Source organism: Nanorana parkeri, unplaced genomic scaffold (assembly GCF_000935625.1).
Source record: "Nanorana parkeri isolate BGI_ZX_2015 unplaced genomic scaffold, ASM93562v1 scaffold1762, whole genome shotgun sequence".
Taxonomy (NCBI): Eukaryota; Metazoa; Chordata; class Amphibia; order Anura; family Dicroglossidae; genus Nanorana; species Nanorana parkeri.
In genome coordinates this window covers 6,601-23,247 of record NW_017308030.1, presented here as the reverse complement: position 1 = coordinate 23,247, position 16,647 = coordinate 6,601, and the positions used below count along the sequence as shown (strand labels likewise).

The 16,647-nt window shown below is 44.8% G+C and overlaps 1 protein-coding gene across 1 annotated transcript in view; it reads left to right on the top strand.

The window, feature by feature from the left end:
- POLR1A (RNA polymerase I subunit A) overlaps window positions 1-11,844 on the top strand; it is an 89,069-nt gene extending 77,225 nt beyond the window's left edge. The window contains exons 33-35 of the mRNA XM_018571462.1: window positions 1,925-2,042; window positions 2,268-2,432; window positions 11,436-11,844. Of these exons, the coding sequence (XP_018426964.1) occupies window positions 1,925-2,042; window positions 2,268-2,432; window positions 11,436-11,536 (384 nt within the window). The 3' untranslated portion in view covers window positions 11,537-11,844. The remainder of the gene's footprint in view (window positions 1-1,924; window positions 2,043-2,267; window positions 2,433-11,435) is intronic.
- Window positions 11,845-16,647: the final 4,803 nt, after the last annotated feature.

Here is a 16,647-nt window from a genome sequence, read left to right as displayed (position 1 = left end):
TTCTATATCTCACTCTGCCGATACCGGACACGTTAGTATTTGTTTAGCCGTCTTGTCCACCCCTCCGCTTGAATGATTTTGGAGGTCCCAAAAGACTTGCAGAGCTCTACAATCGTGTAGAGCAATCGTCTTTGTTTGTAGGTGCACCCAACTTGTGTTTACGTTTGTGTGGGCGGGAGACTTTCAAATTTTTTATTTTGGGGTATTTTTTGTTTTAACTTTATTTTATTAAAACATACACACGCCCCCTATGTTATAGCAGATTGGGGACGACAGGTTCCCTTTAAGGTGACATTAGGGTCTTTTAGACCCCTAGTGTCTTCTTTCGACTTCAATAGCGTTGGCTGGGGAATGGCAGGTGAATGGAAACATAGCAGGCAGTGGGTGGGTGCATAAGCGAGCTTGTTATTGCACCTGCCCACTGCCTGCTGTCAATCACCAGGGGAGACACCTGAAGGATAAAGTTCTGAAGAGGAAGGTTTGGAGCTCTTCTCACCCCTGGGCATCGGCTACAGGGGCCTGTGTCCCTGCTGCTCCCAGAGACACAGAACCCATTAAACACAGCAGAATCCACTAATCAACGAAAATCGTTGACAACCATTCTCATTATCGACGATCATCAATTTAAATCGATTTTGTTGTTGCAGCCCTGCTAATTGTGTTCTAAATATGCGTGAGGGTCTCTTTTTGTGCATTGTTTGTAAGTAAGCTTAGTAAGCTAGGACATTTTATTCCGCAGTTATGAGGTGTAGGCACCTTGGGGTTACACATGCCTGAAGCAGTTTTCTTTACGCTCTCTACATACATTCCTACTGCCCAGATGGGCTGCCTCATTGGCAAGTACAAATGATTGACCAAGCTCTGTCACTACACATGAATACACACATTAAATGTCTTTTGTACGTGCTTGCATCACATAACGATCGCTGTTTCCCTTGGCACACCGCACATACGTCCATGCATGAATACTTACAATAATGCTCAAGGTTAGGGATAAATGTGCATTAGAAGGTAATGACTTAGGACCCTATTTAAAAAAAATTCAAATAACCCACACATTTTGTGAAGTAGAGAGTTGTGCGTTACAAAATATGGTCTACACTCTGCTTGCTTCAGGACTCCTGCGGCAGAAGATGACCCTGGCCATATGAACTGTTAGTCATGTGACCGCTCTTTCTGTCAAGTAACTGCATGCCACCAGCACACCCGATATAATTCAAAGCAAACGTCCGTTATTGATGCATAGTGCCACATAGGTCGCAATGTTTCGGGTCCCTTCAGCCCGATACTGAGCCTGGTGAAGGGACCCTGCGTGGCTCTGAAACATTGCCATCTATGTAATGATATGTGTCAATAAAAGACATTTGCTTTGACTTCTATCTGGTGTGCTGGTGGCATCCTGTTACTTTGATTTGAGCAGCACCATCTGCAGTCATTGTAGCACCCGACTTATATGGGTTTTCCGGTAAGGAGTACGCAGGGTGTATTTCCTGGTCTTTCTGTCAATAGCCCAATTTTCTTTGCAGCTCCTGTTGCAGGTGGATGCTTGAAATTTGATTTTGTAGCTCAGCACAGGCATCCGGGACAAGCAGTGAGCCGGGCACAAGCAGGAAATTAGGTTTCTGACAGCATTACGACTACTGACCTTAGTGTTGGAAGAATGTCCTTTTGAGATCACTGGGATCATTATGTGGTCAACATTTTTTTGTTTTGCTCAACCCTTTGTTTGCACTGCCCCATGTGTATCTTGCCACCAATCAGAATACATGTTTGATCTGTTGCTATTGCTAGGTAGAAAGCGATAGCCTTAAAGCCCATGGGTTGATATGAATATTGTCTCCATTTTACCTTATCCATCGCTTGTTATCCGTTGCCTGTTGTCCTAAAACTTTCATGGGACTAATTTGTTTTTTTTCTTTGACAGATACTCAACCTGAAACGGCTTTATTCAAATGACATTCATGCAATGGCACACACATATGGCATAGAGGCTGCCTTGAGGGTAGTCGAAAAAGAAATTAAAGATGTGTTCGCCGTTTATGGTAAGTTACTCTGGCCTGTCTCACTTATCCACAGCAATCAATCAAGTTCCCACTTCCTTTCTTGCAAAGGAAGTATACGATTGGCTGCTGGATAGAATAAATGGGGCTCGATGTGTTTGATATAATCGTTTAAACTGATGTAAGCCATGCTGTGATCTTTGTTCCTAACGCAGCCTTTTTTTCCACCATTCTCATCCAGCCGTTTTTTCTGTTCATTCCACTTAGGTATTGAGGTGGACCCTCGTCACCTCTCCCTTGTAGCAGATTACATGTGCTTTGAAGGAACATATCGTCCCCTCAATCGCTTCGGCATGCAGTCCAGCTCCTCTCCTTTCCAGCAGATGACATTTGAGACCAGCTACAAATTTCTGAAGGATGCCACCATGGCAGGTAATTATTATCAAATAGAAATATATAGATATGTGTCTAGAACCAACATCCAGCAAAACAAAAATAGTGTGGCGACACACTGGGGGGCTTCAGCTGCCATTGTGATGTGCTGGGCTTCTGGTGTGTGCCTGTGCATTCAAGGAGAAATGGACTACCTGCACCTAATTCATCCTTTGCTCCAAGATGGAGGCTCTCAAAGATTAGAGTTGAGACCACACTACACAGGGGAGCTTGGACAAGGCAGTGCGGCATCCACATATTTTGCAAAGCACAAACTTTTGTTTTAACGTAAGTCAAATCCCAATTTTTTACGCCACTTAGCTACCAGGCAATTTGTTCGCCAAGCCCTGTGTGAGCAAGCAGATTACACAGAGTTAGTGTAATCTGTTTTTTTTTTCCGGCAGGCTGGCTGGTAAGTGTGCTGGAAATTTTTGGTGTTTGCACTTTAGAACAACCATCCTTCACAGCCCTGTAAAGAATTGTGATTTATATGGATAGGACAATAACCTCACATGCTGGCAATGAAAAACTTACAATTTTATGAAAAGAGATAGACATGGCAGCAGTAGACGTGTTGTAGATAACCGTGTAGTGATAGGGAGACGTCTGGGGAATTGCTTTTAAAGAATTTTGAGGCTCATTGAGTTCCTGAATGCATATGGAAGTGTATTTCAGAGAAGAAGACTTGCACCAGGGAAGTCATAGAGGGAGACTAGATCAGACAGGTTTTAGATGACTAAGAAAAAAATAAATCTCTGAAAAGTAAGCTCCAGTTCTTGGGGTGTAACGTGGCGGCATTGATGAAACAAAGGACAGATGTGTGCACAAAAGAAAAGGATTTGACAGGTTGATATTGGCCATTGTTACTGCTTCCAAAAAAGGGAAATGTGTTTTCAACACGTATAGCATCTTATAATCGATACCTAAATTGGTCACATTACTTGAAGTCATAGTCTATATGACGGCTGTCAAATGTGAAAATGAAGCCTTAGAATGCATACTGGGAAGCCAGCGTACCTGCACAGAGCTTCATGTAAGCCTGTCGCCAACCTGCCAGTGCATAATATAAAAAAAAATTCAATGAAGATAGTTTTGTAAAAGTTTGTTACTCCAATATATATTGTTATATCTGTGTCCATCTTAATTTAAAAGAGAATTATGGGGTAAGTGTTTTTCCCCATAGTTCTCTTAAGAGTCAGGGAGGACATATACTAATTTCTTCCCGTGACCCAAAGCTAAGTATATCGCGAGCTACAGCTCGTGGCATACTGAGACCGCCGCAGCCGGGACGGATCACAACAATGCTGTCGAGATCCACCTAGCTGCGCGAGTGACAGCTGGCTCCGCCTATGTAGAGGTGAGTGACAGTTGGTGCGGTGAGTGACAGTTGGTGAGATGACCGGGAAGTGAGCGAGCGACGGTATGTGTTCTCTCACTTTTCAATCTATTGAGCGACGCGTGACAGTTTCATTGTCGCACGTCGTCTCGAACTATGAAGAGGAGTGATTTTCACTCGCCTCATAGTTCTCCTTTTTTAATAAAAAAAAGTCCCTTTTTTTCATCGCTTTTCTGATCTGACCACACAAAGAACAGGAGCAGATCCCTGCTGGCGTAGTCAGTTTAAGCCTCAGTTCTTTCCTCTTTGAGATGGACGATGAGCAGACGCACAACATGCCTTTATCTTCTGTAGTGTGTTCATCACACCCAGTGCTCAGTCCTGGCTTGACAGCGACTACCAACAAGAGCTTTGCTGTCTGACTGTAGCCAGTAGAGCATCGCCGTTCGCCACAAACAGGTCATTAATCTAATCTTGTGGGAATGCAGTGTACACAGACAGGGAATGTACTTCCCTGTCTGTGTGTGACGTCATTGACTATCAAAGTGTAAGTGCTGAGAGGTTTCTCGTGGGCACCAATCGCATCCAAAACTGCCTTGATAGCTTTATTCTGATTTGTGATACATCAGCTATAATGAGAGGAAGCTGACCTTCATATTCAGCGTGTCAGAAGCTCTTTGCAATCTGGATTACATGGATCTCGCATGAAGGTCAGCGAAGTGGACTTTCTGATTTTACCACCATTGAGAAGGAACTGAATTCTGGAAGCTGTGCCCAAACAAAGAGGGCAAAGGATTATTCAGCAGTATTGCCGGTAGGCTCCCTGCAGCTAATCTTTGCCCCTTACTGAATGCCATGTTGTGCGATATGCCTCTGTGTGGAGGTAGCCATCTATATTGGCAGGGCTTTGCTTCCTTGTGTCATAGCCCCCAGAGGATAGTGAGTAGCAAAGTAGTGACCCCACTAAATCTCACTCTATATCTAGTAACATTAGCAGTCAGTAGCAGTGCCTGAGAGCTCACACTGCAGATGTACACCTATGAGGCTGTAGGCACAGGAATGCCTAGGCACCTTCACATACCAGGAAGTGCCTGCTATTTTTTAGTAGACATTTCAGGTAAAAGGTAATTGTTTCCCAGTACTGCTTAGGCACAATTAAAGGCATGTTCCACTTAAATGCACCCATACTGCAAAAAGGAAAAAAGTGTGTTTTATAAATGTTTTGCATTGTAGCCTGTATGGATTGCAACCGCGATCGTTGGATAGTGGGCGCAATGTATAGGTTCACGCACACTGTTCCTCCAGCCCCCGGTCCCTGCCCAGTCGTGTTCTTCTGTTATGAGGATGGAGAAAGTTATTAATGGACTACAAATGTGTGCCGTCATTGCATTTGTACTACATTGAGATTTACCTGTCCCTCTGTTGCCGTGGCAGATGGGACTTGTAGGCTTTTAATCTACTGATCCTGAATATGTATCCATGAATGAATGATGTGGCTGTGTGAGTAGAGCCATCCCAAATTCAACGGAAAACAGAGGCCCATGGGGAGAACCAGTCCAAAATACAAGTGGGTGGGGGCGGGGGCTGCAGAATGGCACCATGTTGCATCCTACATTTTGGTGTGATATTGGGCATGGTAGTAAAGGTGTAATTAGCCTTTTACATTTTTGATGTTCCCTATAAGAGCAAATATTTTTTTAGTTTAGTTCCACTTTAAAATACCTCCTGGGCATCTTTAATAGCTAATTGAATCACTTTACTTGTCTAATTTTGGTTTTAAATACCCAAAGGATTTTTTTAAAATCTTTTACGAGAAACAATTTGTGTCTTAGCCTAAGTGAACTGATTTTTATATGTGCAGAGGTTGTGAGGTGTTTGTGAGAAGTAGGTGAAAAGCTGGAGCTTTGTGTTACCATGAGGTAAGCACAAAAGGATTTTTGCAAAGTAATCTGACATTCTGCAAATACTTTCCATATATACAATACACAGGAGCCACCCACATGACAGGTGGGGTGTGGGCTTCTATTTTTGCATCCCTATGTCATCTCATTCAGACAGGATATTAACACAGACACCTACTATGCTGTATGACATTATTAGTAGGGATGCGCCGAAATTTAGTCCACCAAAAGACAACGGCTGTAAATGGCACTTTGGGCAAAATGCCGAAAGTGCCATCTTTCCGCCGAAATTGCGGTGCATTCCTGGTTTCTCTCCTCCCCGCTGGGCACTGCTCTGTGTCCCTGCAGACACCCGTGCTCTCCTCCCCGCTGAGCACTGCTCTGTGTCCCCACAGACACCCCTGCTCTCCTCCCCGCTGAGCACTGCTTTGTGTCCCCTCTGACACCCTTGCTCTCCTCCCTGCTGGGCGCTGCTTTGTGTCCCCTCTGACACCCGTGCTCTCCTCCCCGCTGGGCGCTGCTTTGTGTCCCCTCTGACACCCGAGCTCTCCTCCCCGCTGAGCACTGCTCTGCGTCCCCGCAGACACCCGAGCTCTCCTCCCCGCTGAGCACTGCTTTGTCCCCGCAGACACCCGAGTTCTCCTCCCCGCTGGGCGCTGCTTTGTGTCCCCTCTGACACCCGAGCTCTCCTCCACGCTGGGCGCTGCTTTGTGTCCCCGCAGACACCCGAGCTCTCCTCCCTGCTGGGCGCTGATCTGTGACAGATCAGGTAGAGCTGTGTGGGTGCAGAGACGGCTGTCACAGGAGACTGAGCTGGCGGTGAGGTGGAGGAGTCAGCTGTAAAAATAGACCGAGCTCTCGTCCGCAACGCCGGCTCAGCCTCCTGTGTCCGCGAGTCAGGATAGAGAGCGGGTACAAGCAGTCAGCAATCAGCTAATCGCTGTCTGTTCATAATTGAGGCCATAGTATGTTTACCGTGTCCCCAATTATGAATGAACAGGGAGTGCTTTGCATCACTTCCTGTTTATCATGATTGTGGACATAGTGTGTGTACTATGTCCACAATTGATGGAGGTGCCCTCCGCACACCTTTCAGCAGTCCCGGCCAACAATCAAATAAATGGTGCTCGAAGTAACTAACACATCTCTTGCCTTGAAGAAGGGACCCTGTGTGGCCCCGAAACGTCGGCTCATGTTGGATTTCTGTGACATCATTGTCCATTAAAAGGACTCATTCATTTTAACTTATGGAGTGCTGGTGACCTATTTTCTTCAATACTATGTCCACAAGCTATGAATGAACAGAAACACTCAGTATAGAGGCTTCCTGTTCAATCATAACTGGGGCTGCAGAAAAAGAGATTGAGGGCTCTGTGTCCTCAATCTCTTTTTCTATTTTGAAGGGGAAATATCAGGGGACATTTTTTTTTTTTTTTTTAGACCCCCAATATTTCCCCAAAGCCTCTGACGGGACAGTAGAGTAAAAAAAAAAATAAAGTTTAAAAATTATAAAATATTTTTAGAAAATGTAGAAAGGTAAGAAAAAAAATAAGTTTCAGTTTCGGCCCGACATTTCTTTTCATTTGTTTCAAAATGTCATTTCGGCGCACCTCTAATTATTAGTAAAGGCCTGCTGGATTGCAGTAGAAGAAAAAATTAGAACCTGGCCATTGAATGCCCCATCCCCCAGTCATTGGCCGGCCAAGGCTATAAATATTGTGTATGCCTGTCTTTGTTTCCTCTGCTGAGCCTCCGTTTCCTCTTCACACACACTAGTTTTTTGTTCTACTTGTTCTGTTTCCTAGTATTCTAAAACAGCAAATGGTGGTTGTTGGCAGCTCAGATAAGTGGAACATCATAGCATCACAGATGACCTCCGGAGTCTTCTGATAGTGATAGGTCTTCAGAGTTTGAACATATAGCTTACTAAACGATTGAAGCCCTTTACAAAGGAGCAATGCTTCCCAGTTTGAGAACTGTTTGCAGTAACTGATCTGTTTCTGAACATCTGGGGAAGGATGTGCTGCACCACCAAGTGTTCATTGGGCATTCATTAACACACAGGTTCGCTATAGACTAATGAGATTAATTAACTCTCTGGCTTTATGCACGTCTTTGCTGCTCCAGCAGTCGGCTCTCCCCATCAGAATTTCTTTAGTGTTCCTCCTGCCCTGAAATATTAAAGCCAGAGACACTGGCATTTTCAGAAGCAGGTCAGCAATGGCAAACTTCCATCGTTCCAGCAGTTAAGGTTCTGTTTTATGAAGGGAAAGAGCAGTCACACACTTCTGGCACCAACTCAATCCTTGAGGAACCCACACCAATTGGATAGAAAAAAAATGAACACAGCTAATTGCAAGCTTCCTCCAAATGATCACACGGGGCAGGGGGTGTCATGTCTGAGGCAGAATCGGTCCAAGAAGTATGTGATAGCCCTGAATGACTCCTGAACAACTCTGTTCTTCTGGAAATAGCGGCTGAAGGCCTTGGCCAATCGAGTGCCGTGATCTCTGATGTGACAATGAATAAATAGCTATAGGTGTTATACTACAATGTGAGAGACATGCATTTAAAGTAAAGTAAAAAAAAAAAAGTTAAGCATGGCCTGTCAAAGCAAAGTAGCTAATACTTGCCTGCAGCATTGAAAATCTAAGCTCTGTTACAGACCCTGGCACTGCCAATGGAGTCTTTTACACCCAACACTTCAAGGTTCTACCACTGACCAAGCTTTTTCTACATCTGATACTTCGGGTGCTTCCAAAGATAAATAATATGCATTGGTAAGGTCTGTTGCTTGGTCCTCCTCTGCACTATGTGGTTTCTCCTCCAAACCCTTCACTGTAGGACACAGTAGTGTCATAGGGGCTGTCGGGAGGAACCACAGTGCCCAGCGAGGGGAGCCAGGCATCCCACATTCCTGCAGAAGCTTTGTCAGCAGTAGAGAGCGACGATTGTCATTGCGGACAGTGGAACTGGTAAGCTTTTACTGGTTGGACTTTGTTTAAGTTTTTTGGAAGCAACGGAGTGGCTTTAACATAAAATATATCTGATATTTTGGTCCATTTTAAGTTCCAGCTCAGAAGCTAAAGTGGACCAGCCAAGGCTGTGGTGAGCGCTTGTGTGTATAAAGTGCTGCAGTTCAATGAACCTTTTCTGTCTAGGTGTAGGAGAGAACGTAAATCACCCCCCTATCCTTTACAGCCAAGGAAGGCGCCATCTTGGCCTCTGTTCTAATTGCAATCGCCATTGGTGTTGCATATGTGATCAGCTGTGAAAGTTGGATTGAGAGTTGAAATCCGCTTATATTGTAAAGCGCTGCGCAAACTGTTGGCGCTATATACATCCTGTATAATAAAAAATAAGCGCGCTGGCAACCTTGACAGTTGGCATACCTTAAAAGTAACTGTTAGACATTCAATTGGTGGGTAAGGTTCCTCTGTAACTGTTTTGGGAGACATTACTTTGGTGGGTGAAGCTGGCATACACCTATAGATTATCTATGGACATTTTCTATGGTCAGATGGGAAAAAGTGCAACACATTACTCCATCTACGCTAAACTGTGTGTATGGAGGAATCTCGCACTGGGCCAAGCTTCAGTATCTTGCTAGTCGGCCCCGTTGGCTGTCAAAATACCTGATCAATGCCTGCATCCAATCAGATTGTTCAGGTGTTTTGAGGGCCAGCGGGGCCGACTAGAAAGATACTGTAGCTTGATGGAGGAATCTGTTGCACTTTTTCCCATCTGACCATAGAAAATGTGCAGAAAATCTATAGGTATATGGCCGGCTTAAGGTTCCTTTTAAACTGTTTTGGGAGACATTTAAATAGGTGGGTCAGGTTCCTTTTTAAGTGTCGGGCACATGACCCAAGTGCCCCATCTTGGCCCTTGAGTGGCCAAAATAATTGCCATTGTTTTCTGAGCTAATTATAGGTTAAAAAGCGGCCTCGGGCGTCCCAGTGACTAGTAGAACCCGTGCTTGTGGTGAAAGGGAGTTACCGCTGCGTATCCTGCAGGCAGTAAAGTTTCACCTTTTACACTCTTCCAAGTGCTCAATTAGCATGGATGGATAGTAGTGGTGGTAGCAGTAGTAGATATAGCGCCAACAGTTTGCGCATCGCTTTACAATATAAGGAAGACATTACAATACTATTCAGGACAAGAAGGTAAGGCGCGCCCTGCCCCTGAGGGCTTACAATCTATGACCGCAATGGGTGTGCTGCTATCAGAATACCCAAATGGTGACGACAGCTGGTTGGCTGCACCCACAGTTCAGCCAAGAAATTTGGCTGAACTGTGCTATCGCTAAGGACACACACTGGTCCAAACTCAAGCAGTGCATGGCCAGCTTAAGTCATCCCACTATACGCACAAGTCAAGAAAGAGCTGCTCCCATCAGTCCCTGGTGTCACTTGTATGTAAAAGCATACCAGCTCTAGGAAGCATGAATATACTTGCCTTTCCAGAAGCCTGTTTCTTGAAACACCTCTTCCCCCTGCAGCATTCTATGGTTGTTCCCATATGCTTAGAGTGTCTCCCATCCTATGGAACTCTCTACCCCAACCTGTCCATCTATCTCCCTCACTGACTGCCTTTAGGTGATCCCTTCAGGGGAGCCTAACCCACCTCAACCTAACCACTGAACAATCACTTTCTCAAATAATCATCCCCACACAGCTACCTCCTCATGTATCACTTGCCCCTCCTTTTAGATTGTAAGCCCTCAGGGGCAGGGCCCTCCTTACCATCTTGTCTTGAATTGTATTGCGACTGTAATGTCTTCCTTATATTGTAAAGCGCTGTGCAAACTATTGGCATACAGCATATAAATCCTGTATAATACTATATTATACAGTACAGTGATGCTTATACATCACTAGAGGACTAATGAGCCCTAGGGAGGAGCCACTGTGTGCAGCGGGGGGGGGGGGGGGGGCTTGCATTGTCCGGGAAACAGCGAGATGGTGTTTTAACACACTGTCCATTGGACTGGCAGATATATTCATGCTTCCTTAGCAGGTATGCTTTTATATATGTGGACATCAGCTTAACTCCTCCATAGATACAGTACAGTGAGGGTCACCACCATGGGTCACTTGGCAGATCACCAGGTGAAAATAGAAAGACTAAAAAGAAGAAAACGAATGCAGTCACCACAGACCAGGACTGGTAAGCTGTTACATTTTTGTTTTGGTGCGTAGATAAGTTTTCCCATATTACGTATTTGTGCCTTGAGGTGTTTTGTGGCGCACTGCATTAGGCAGCCCCTTCAAAATGAATGTGTTGCAAGGCGCATGAGAAATCGGGTGATTAGTATTATGTGCTGTGGTGTTGAGGTGCATTGGTGTGCCATTGAAAATAAATAGCGTTGCAGCACACATGCACATGCCACAGCAGCCCGGTGTGAACATGTCCCTATAGGCATGCAGCTGAATACCAAATTTGAAATCCACACACGTGAACTCCAATCTGCCAAACGATTTGTAACTCCTTGCAGTCACTTTGATTCAGACAGACGACACAGCCAGGAGGGTAAACAATCTTCTACCTTTACAGTTAAGGAATACATTGTTGTCACGTCCCCAGTGCAGTCTTCTGATTGGACAGTAATACACGTATGGGTCATCTACTCTGCTCTCTACTCCTGTCAGCACATGTCTGTCACACTGTCTTACTAGTGCCTTTTGAATTCCTAGCATACTAATATACCGTTACAGCACAAGTTAATGGAAATATAACTCGTACATATTTTATTTTTTCTAACAGGTGCGAAGGACGATCTCCAATCCCCATCTGCGTGTCTGGTAGTTGGAAAAGTTGTGAAAGGCGGCACGGGATTGTTTGACCTTAAACAGCCAATGAAGTGAATCTCCCGGCCGCCTGCCAAAGGACTAACAGACAGTGCCTTATACAGCCTGCCAAGACTCCAGCAGCTGTTCTCTCTCTCTATAGACTTTCATTACACGTTCTCTCTTGGCTGCTGGAGACCCGAGGGCGGTCTCTGGAGTCCGCCGGATCTGGATATTCCTCGCCGCTGTGTTTATGCCAGACCCAAAAGGTCACCACTTACACCTTGGAGACTTGTCCATGAAAAGTAACGATTGGAAGGGAATGGCATTCCCCGACCTGAGGCCTTGTAAATGTTTACACATGTAAAATAAAGTCTGCGCTCTGGGACTGTGCGGCTGGACACGTGCTTATACAATAGAGGAGTGTGTATGTATATATGTATGTAATATATATATATATATATATATATTACGATTAATTTCTCGATTAATCGTTAAACTTTTTGATCGATTAAAATAATTTTGATCACAAATGAAAACACTCGCCTCTCCGCCGGCTTCCGGGAGTCCCGTCGGAGATCCGCTGACGTCACGGACATCGACATCACCGGACTCCTCCCCCCTTCCCCAAGTTGCTCCGTCGACTAACGATGGGAAGGGGGGAGGAATCCGGTGACGTTGTTGTTCGTGACGTCACCGGACTCCTTCCCTTTGTTCGCCGACGGAGCCACTTGGGCCGGTGAGTACTTGTTCTGCCCGAGAGCCAGCCAAGGCATTGGCCTATACACATACAGCAATGAAGTAATAAAATGTACTAGGATCACACTAATCCAGCACGTTATTTTTCTGAGTTGCCCAACTCAAGCGGCTGCCATATTGAGTGGGGCACGTGAGATTAATAACGTGCTGGATTAGTGTGATCCTAGTTCATTTTATTACTTCATTGCTGTGCTGTATGTGTATAGGCCAATGTAGTTGGATCTGCATGTGCGTTATAATTGAAATTAGTCGATTAAAAAAATTTAGATTAATCGAACACGAAAATTTTAATTTCCAGCCCGTATGTATGTATGTACACAATCTTATTGGGACGCCTGCCTTAACACGCACATGAACTCTAATGGCGTCCCAGTCTTAGTCCGTAGGGTTCAATATTGAGTTGGCCGGCCCTTTGCAGCTTCAACTCTTTTGGGAAGGCGTCTACAAGGTTTAGAAGTGTGTTTTGCTTCCACTTTGTTATAATACCACTAACAGGTGACCGCGGAATATTTAGTAGCAAGGAAATTTCACGGAACACCTGAATCCAATGATTTGGAGGGGTGGCACAATACTTTTGGCAATATAGTGATATATATATATATAGATAGATAGATATAGATATATAGATAGATATATATATAGATATATATATCTGATGTACTGATACTAATATCGGTGCCGATACAGAGTATTTGGACGAGTACTCACCCAAATGCTAAGTTCCGGTATCTGGAAGCCAGGCAGTGAGTCACTTGGTGATGAGGGAGCATGGAGCCTGGCTTCCCGGCCAATCGGGAAGCCAGGCGGTGAGTCGTTACACGTGGGCATGGGGTAGCCAAACTTCTGCCCTCCAGTTGTGGTAAGACTACAAATCCCATAATGCCTGTGTCTTTGGGAGTTGCCCACCCCTGTGTTAGGCAATGATTTAAAAGCCTTTCCAGGTCATCAATTGAGTTAACAGCAAATGATGGCCCTAGAATTATTGGTCTCACTCAGATGCTGGCGGCCATACTGAATGCGTAGCGCATACAAAATAGATGGCCCCTATGCATGCATTTGTTTGTGTGCGCACAGGGCAACAGGTTGGTTTGCAGATTTTTTTAATTATTTGCATTTTTTGTGACAAGGGGGCTGACAAGCCCCCTAAGTGATGGCATTGGCAGGTGCCAGGCATTCTTTATGACGACACCAGGGGTCTATTTTTAAAATATTCACAAAACCATTATCACTTCAAATGTTCATTCTTTGCGAAAAGAGAAAAAACTAACATTCTTAGATTTAAAGGAGAACTGTGAGGTGAGTGCTTTTCACTCATCCTCATAGTTCTAGCCGACCTGTGACAATGAAACTGTCACAGGTCGGCTCAGTAGATTGGGAAGTGAGGGAACACATACCGGTGCTCGCTCACTTTTCGATCCTGTCACGGCTCTCTGCCGTGACAGGGAGGGACTGGATTCTCCCCTCCCTGCTCTGATCCTCCAGCGCTGACTGGCGGAACGGACGGAGAACTATGGGGAAAAGTCCTGACCCCATAGTTCTCCTTTAACCTGAGAAGAAAATGCACAAATGTACTTCTTTCTTATGCTCCACAGCTACATCTAGTGGCCTCATTTAGTATTACATTGCATTCAACCTGAAAACAAAATTTATAATGAGAACATTATTTTTTGCCTCCATTCACACATCAGAAAAGGTGGACCAGTTAGCAAAAGTGAATTTAAAAATCAACTGAGCCGAGTGGAAAATGGCTGAACAGTCCTATTAGAGGTAGTCCGACAGCTGTGGGTGCAGTAATCGGTGTGAAGCTTTGCCTCCCTACAAAAGCTTCCTGTAATAAAGACAGGTCACAGCTCCTTTCTCTCTTTGTGCAGGGTGACTGACTTTGTCTCTACCCCCTCCTGTAATAAAGACTGGTCCCTGCTTCTATCACTCCTTGTGCAGGGTGACTGACCTTGTCTGCACCCCCTCCTGTAATAAAGACTGATTACTGCTGCTCCCTCTCCTTGTGCAGCGTGACTGGTCTTGTATCTGCCCCCTCTTCTAGTTGCTCTGGCCTTCTCCCTGCATAGGCTAGGTGCAGATGAGGTCACTGCTACTTTACAAAGTATAAACTGGGTTTATAAAGGCATTCGGTGCACACATATTGAAATATCCTTTATGGCTATTGAGAAATATATTCAAATAACATAATTGTGGCTTGACTTCAGCTTTTACAATGTAACAACCACCTACAGAGTTCACACATGGGGTTTCCACAGCCAGTAAACAGTTAATTAAACCAAACAGTCCAGGACTTTGCATTTACAATCATTATTCAAGTGTTGTATAAACTACAAACCAGAAGTCACACAAGCCGCGCCTTGTCTCTCCAGTTCCCTTCTCCGGAAACCTAATAACATAGTCTTACTTTGTATCACATCGGATCCATCTCCCCATTGCGGTTACACTTCTTCCACCTCCTGCAATCACACCTCCTTCCTCCGCAGCTCTTCTGTAGGAAAAATGGCCAGTGCAGTTTCACTCTAAATGCGGCAAGAATAAAGATTTGGGGCAGTGGAATTTTACATTTTTACTGCATCCAAAGAGAATGGCATTGCCTGTGACCATGGAAAGTGCTGACCATACCAATACAGCAGGATACCAAACCAACTCTAATAGGAATATTGCTGTCTGGAGTCAAGATATGCATTTGTAAATGCAATTTTAAAGTCCGTCCGATCCTCCAGCGCTGACTGGCGGAACGGACGGGAGGGGGCGGGTACAACTGGCTCTGCCTCTAGATAGGAAGAGCCAGCTGTCACTCATGCGGCTGGGTGGATCCAGACAGAATTGTCAGGATCCGTTCCGGCTGCAGTGGTCTCAGTATGGCGTGAGCTGTATACTGAGCTTTGAGTGACGGGAGGATGCTAGTTTGTGTCCTCCCGTTACACTTTGGAGAACTATGGGGAAAAGCGCTAACTAAACTATGGTGGTTCAAAATACTGTTTTTTCGGTATCGAGTACGGATATTTTTTTTCGGTACTAACCGATATTGGTCACATTAAGGAAGCCAGGCAGTGTGTAATGACTCGCCACCTGGCTTCCTGATTAGCAGGCCAGCATATAAAGACTCGCCACCCGGCTTCCTGATCAGTAGGGAAGCCGTCTTCATGCTCCCTCCTCATCGGGTAAAGAGACAGCATGGAGCTGGCTTTCTGGCCAATCAGGAAGCCGGGCAGAGTGTAAAGACTCACTGCCCGGCTTCCTTATACCAGAAACCTAACTATCGGGCCAGGAATCGGAGCATTTGGGCGTGTACGAGTACTCACCCAAATACTCGGCAACGTCACTGATACTAGCATTGGTATCGGTGCATCCCTAGTATGTACCTTTAAAACAGCTCTGGACCTGTAACCTGGGAGTGCTCACAGTCTCCAGAACAGGAAAGGAGTCTGTAAAACTGCAAGACTGGAGGGAAGGCCGGAGTTCAGCTTTAACCACTTTAAAAAAACAACAAGAAAATTAGAATAAAGAAGGTAAGGGGGACAACCTGCTACTCAGACGTGAAACATATTCTAGGTTTTTGTAACTAACGACTGTTCACATTGCCTTAGCTTAGAGAATGTGGTAAAAACTAATTTTGCAAAGAATACACAATCTCAAGCAGCCTATATGCCTTCATGTAAATCAACCCCTATGTTTCTATGCGCATTACACTGTAGAAGTAGGCAAGAAATTTTCTCCTTATCTGTAATGATCGCAGTCCAGGGCAATACCTTTAGATATTATCGTCTGTGCTTGCAGTGTCAACCTGATAACGTCCTTCATACAATAGCTAGCTCAACTCTTCTGTGTGACTTTACACTGGAAGACTTCCAATTTCGGCTCCAAACAATCTAGGCCACCATGCCCAACTGCCCCCGAGGAACTTGAATTAGCTGGCACAGCATTAGATAAATACATAACATAGAAAATCCATCCAGTCTCTCCAGCCTTTGTTCATGCTGTTGTGAAAAAAATATTGAGGTTTCTGTTGATGACCTTTCTCAATGAGGATACAAGTTGTCTGGCTGTCACTCTGACCCACCAGGTTGAATATTATCAGGCACTGATTAGAACAAGTATGCTCATAAAACCGCCTGACTTTATGCCTAACTTTCTTGATCATACTCTCATCCCGGATCCAAGTCAGAGGTATCAAAGAGAGTAGGTAGTCGTAGCAGCCACACAACTATCATTTTCATAAGGTCAGCAATTGCAGCCCTCATTTTTCTCCCATGAAAAGTTCACTTTAATTTGTTGTCCACCCTCTAAGTGGCTTGTTTTTTAACTAAAGCCAAAAGGAAATGTGATGCGGCACACAAGCAAAGGTCTGCTATTATTTCCTGGCTTACGTCTGGAAAACACAACAGCTTGTAATATTTGCTAAGCATCAAGTACATTCACATGGG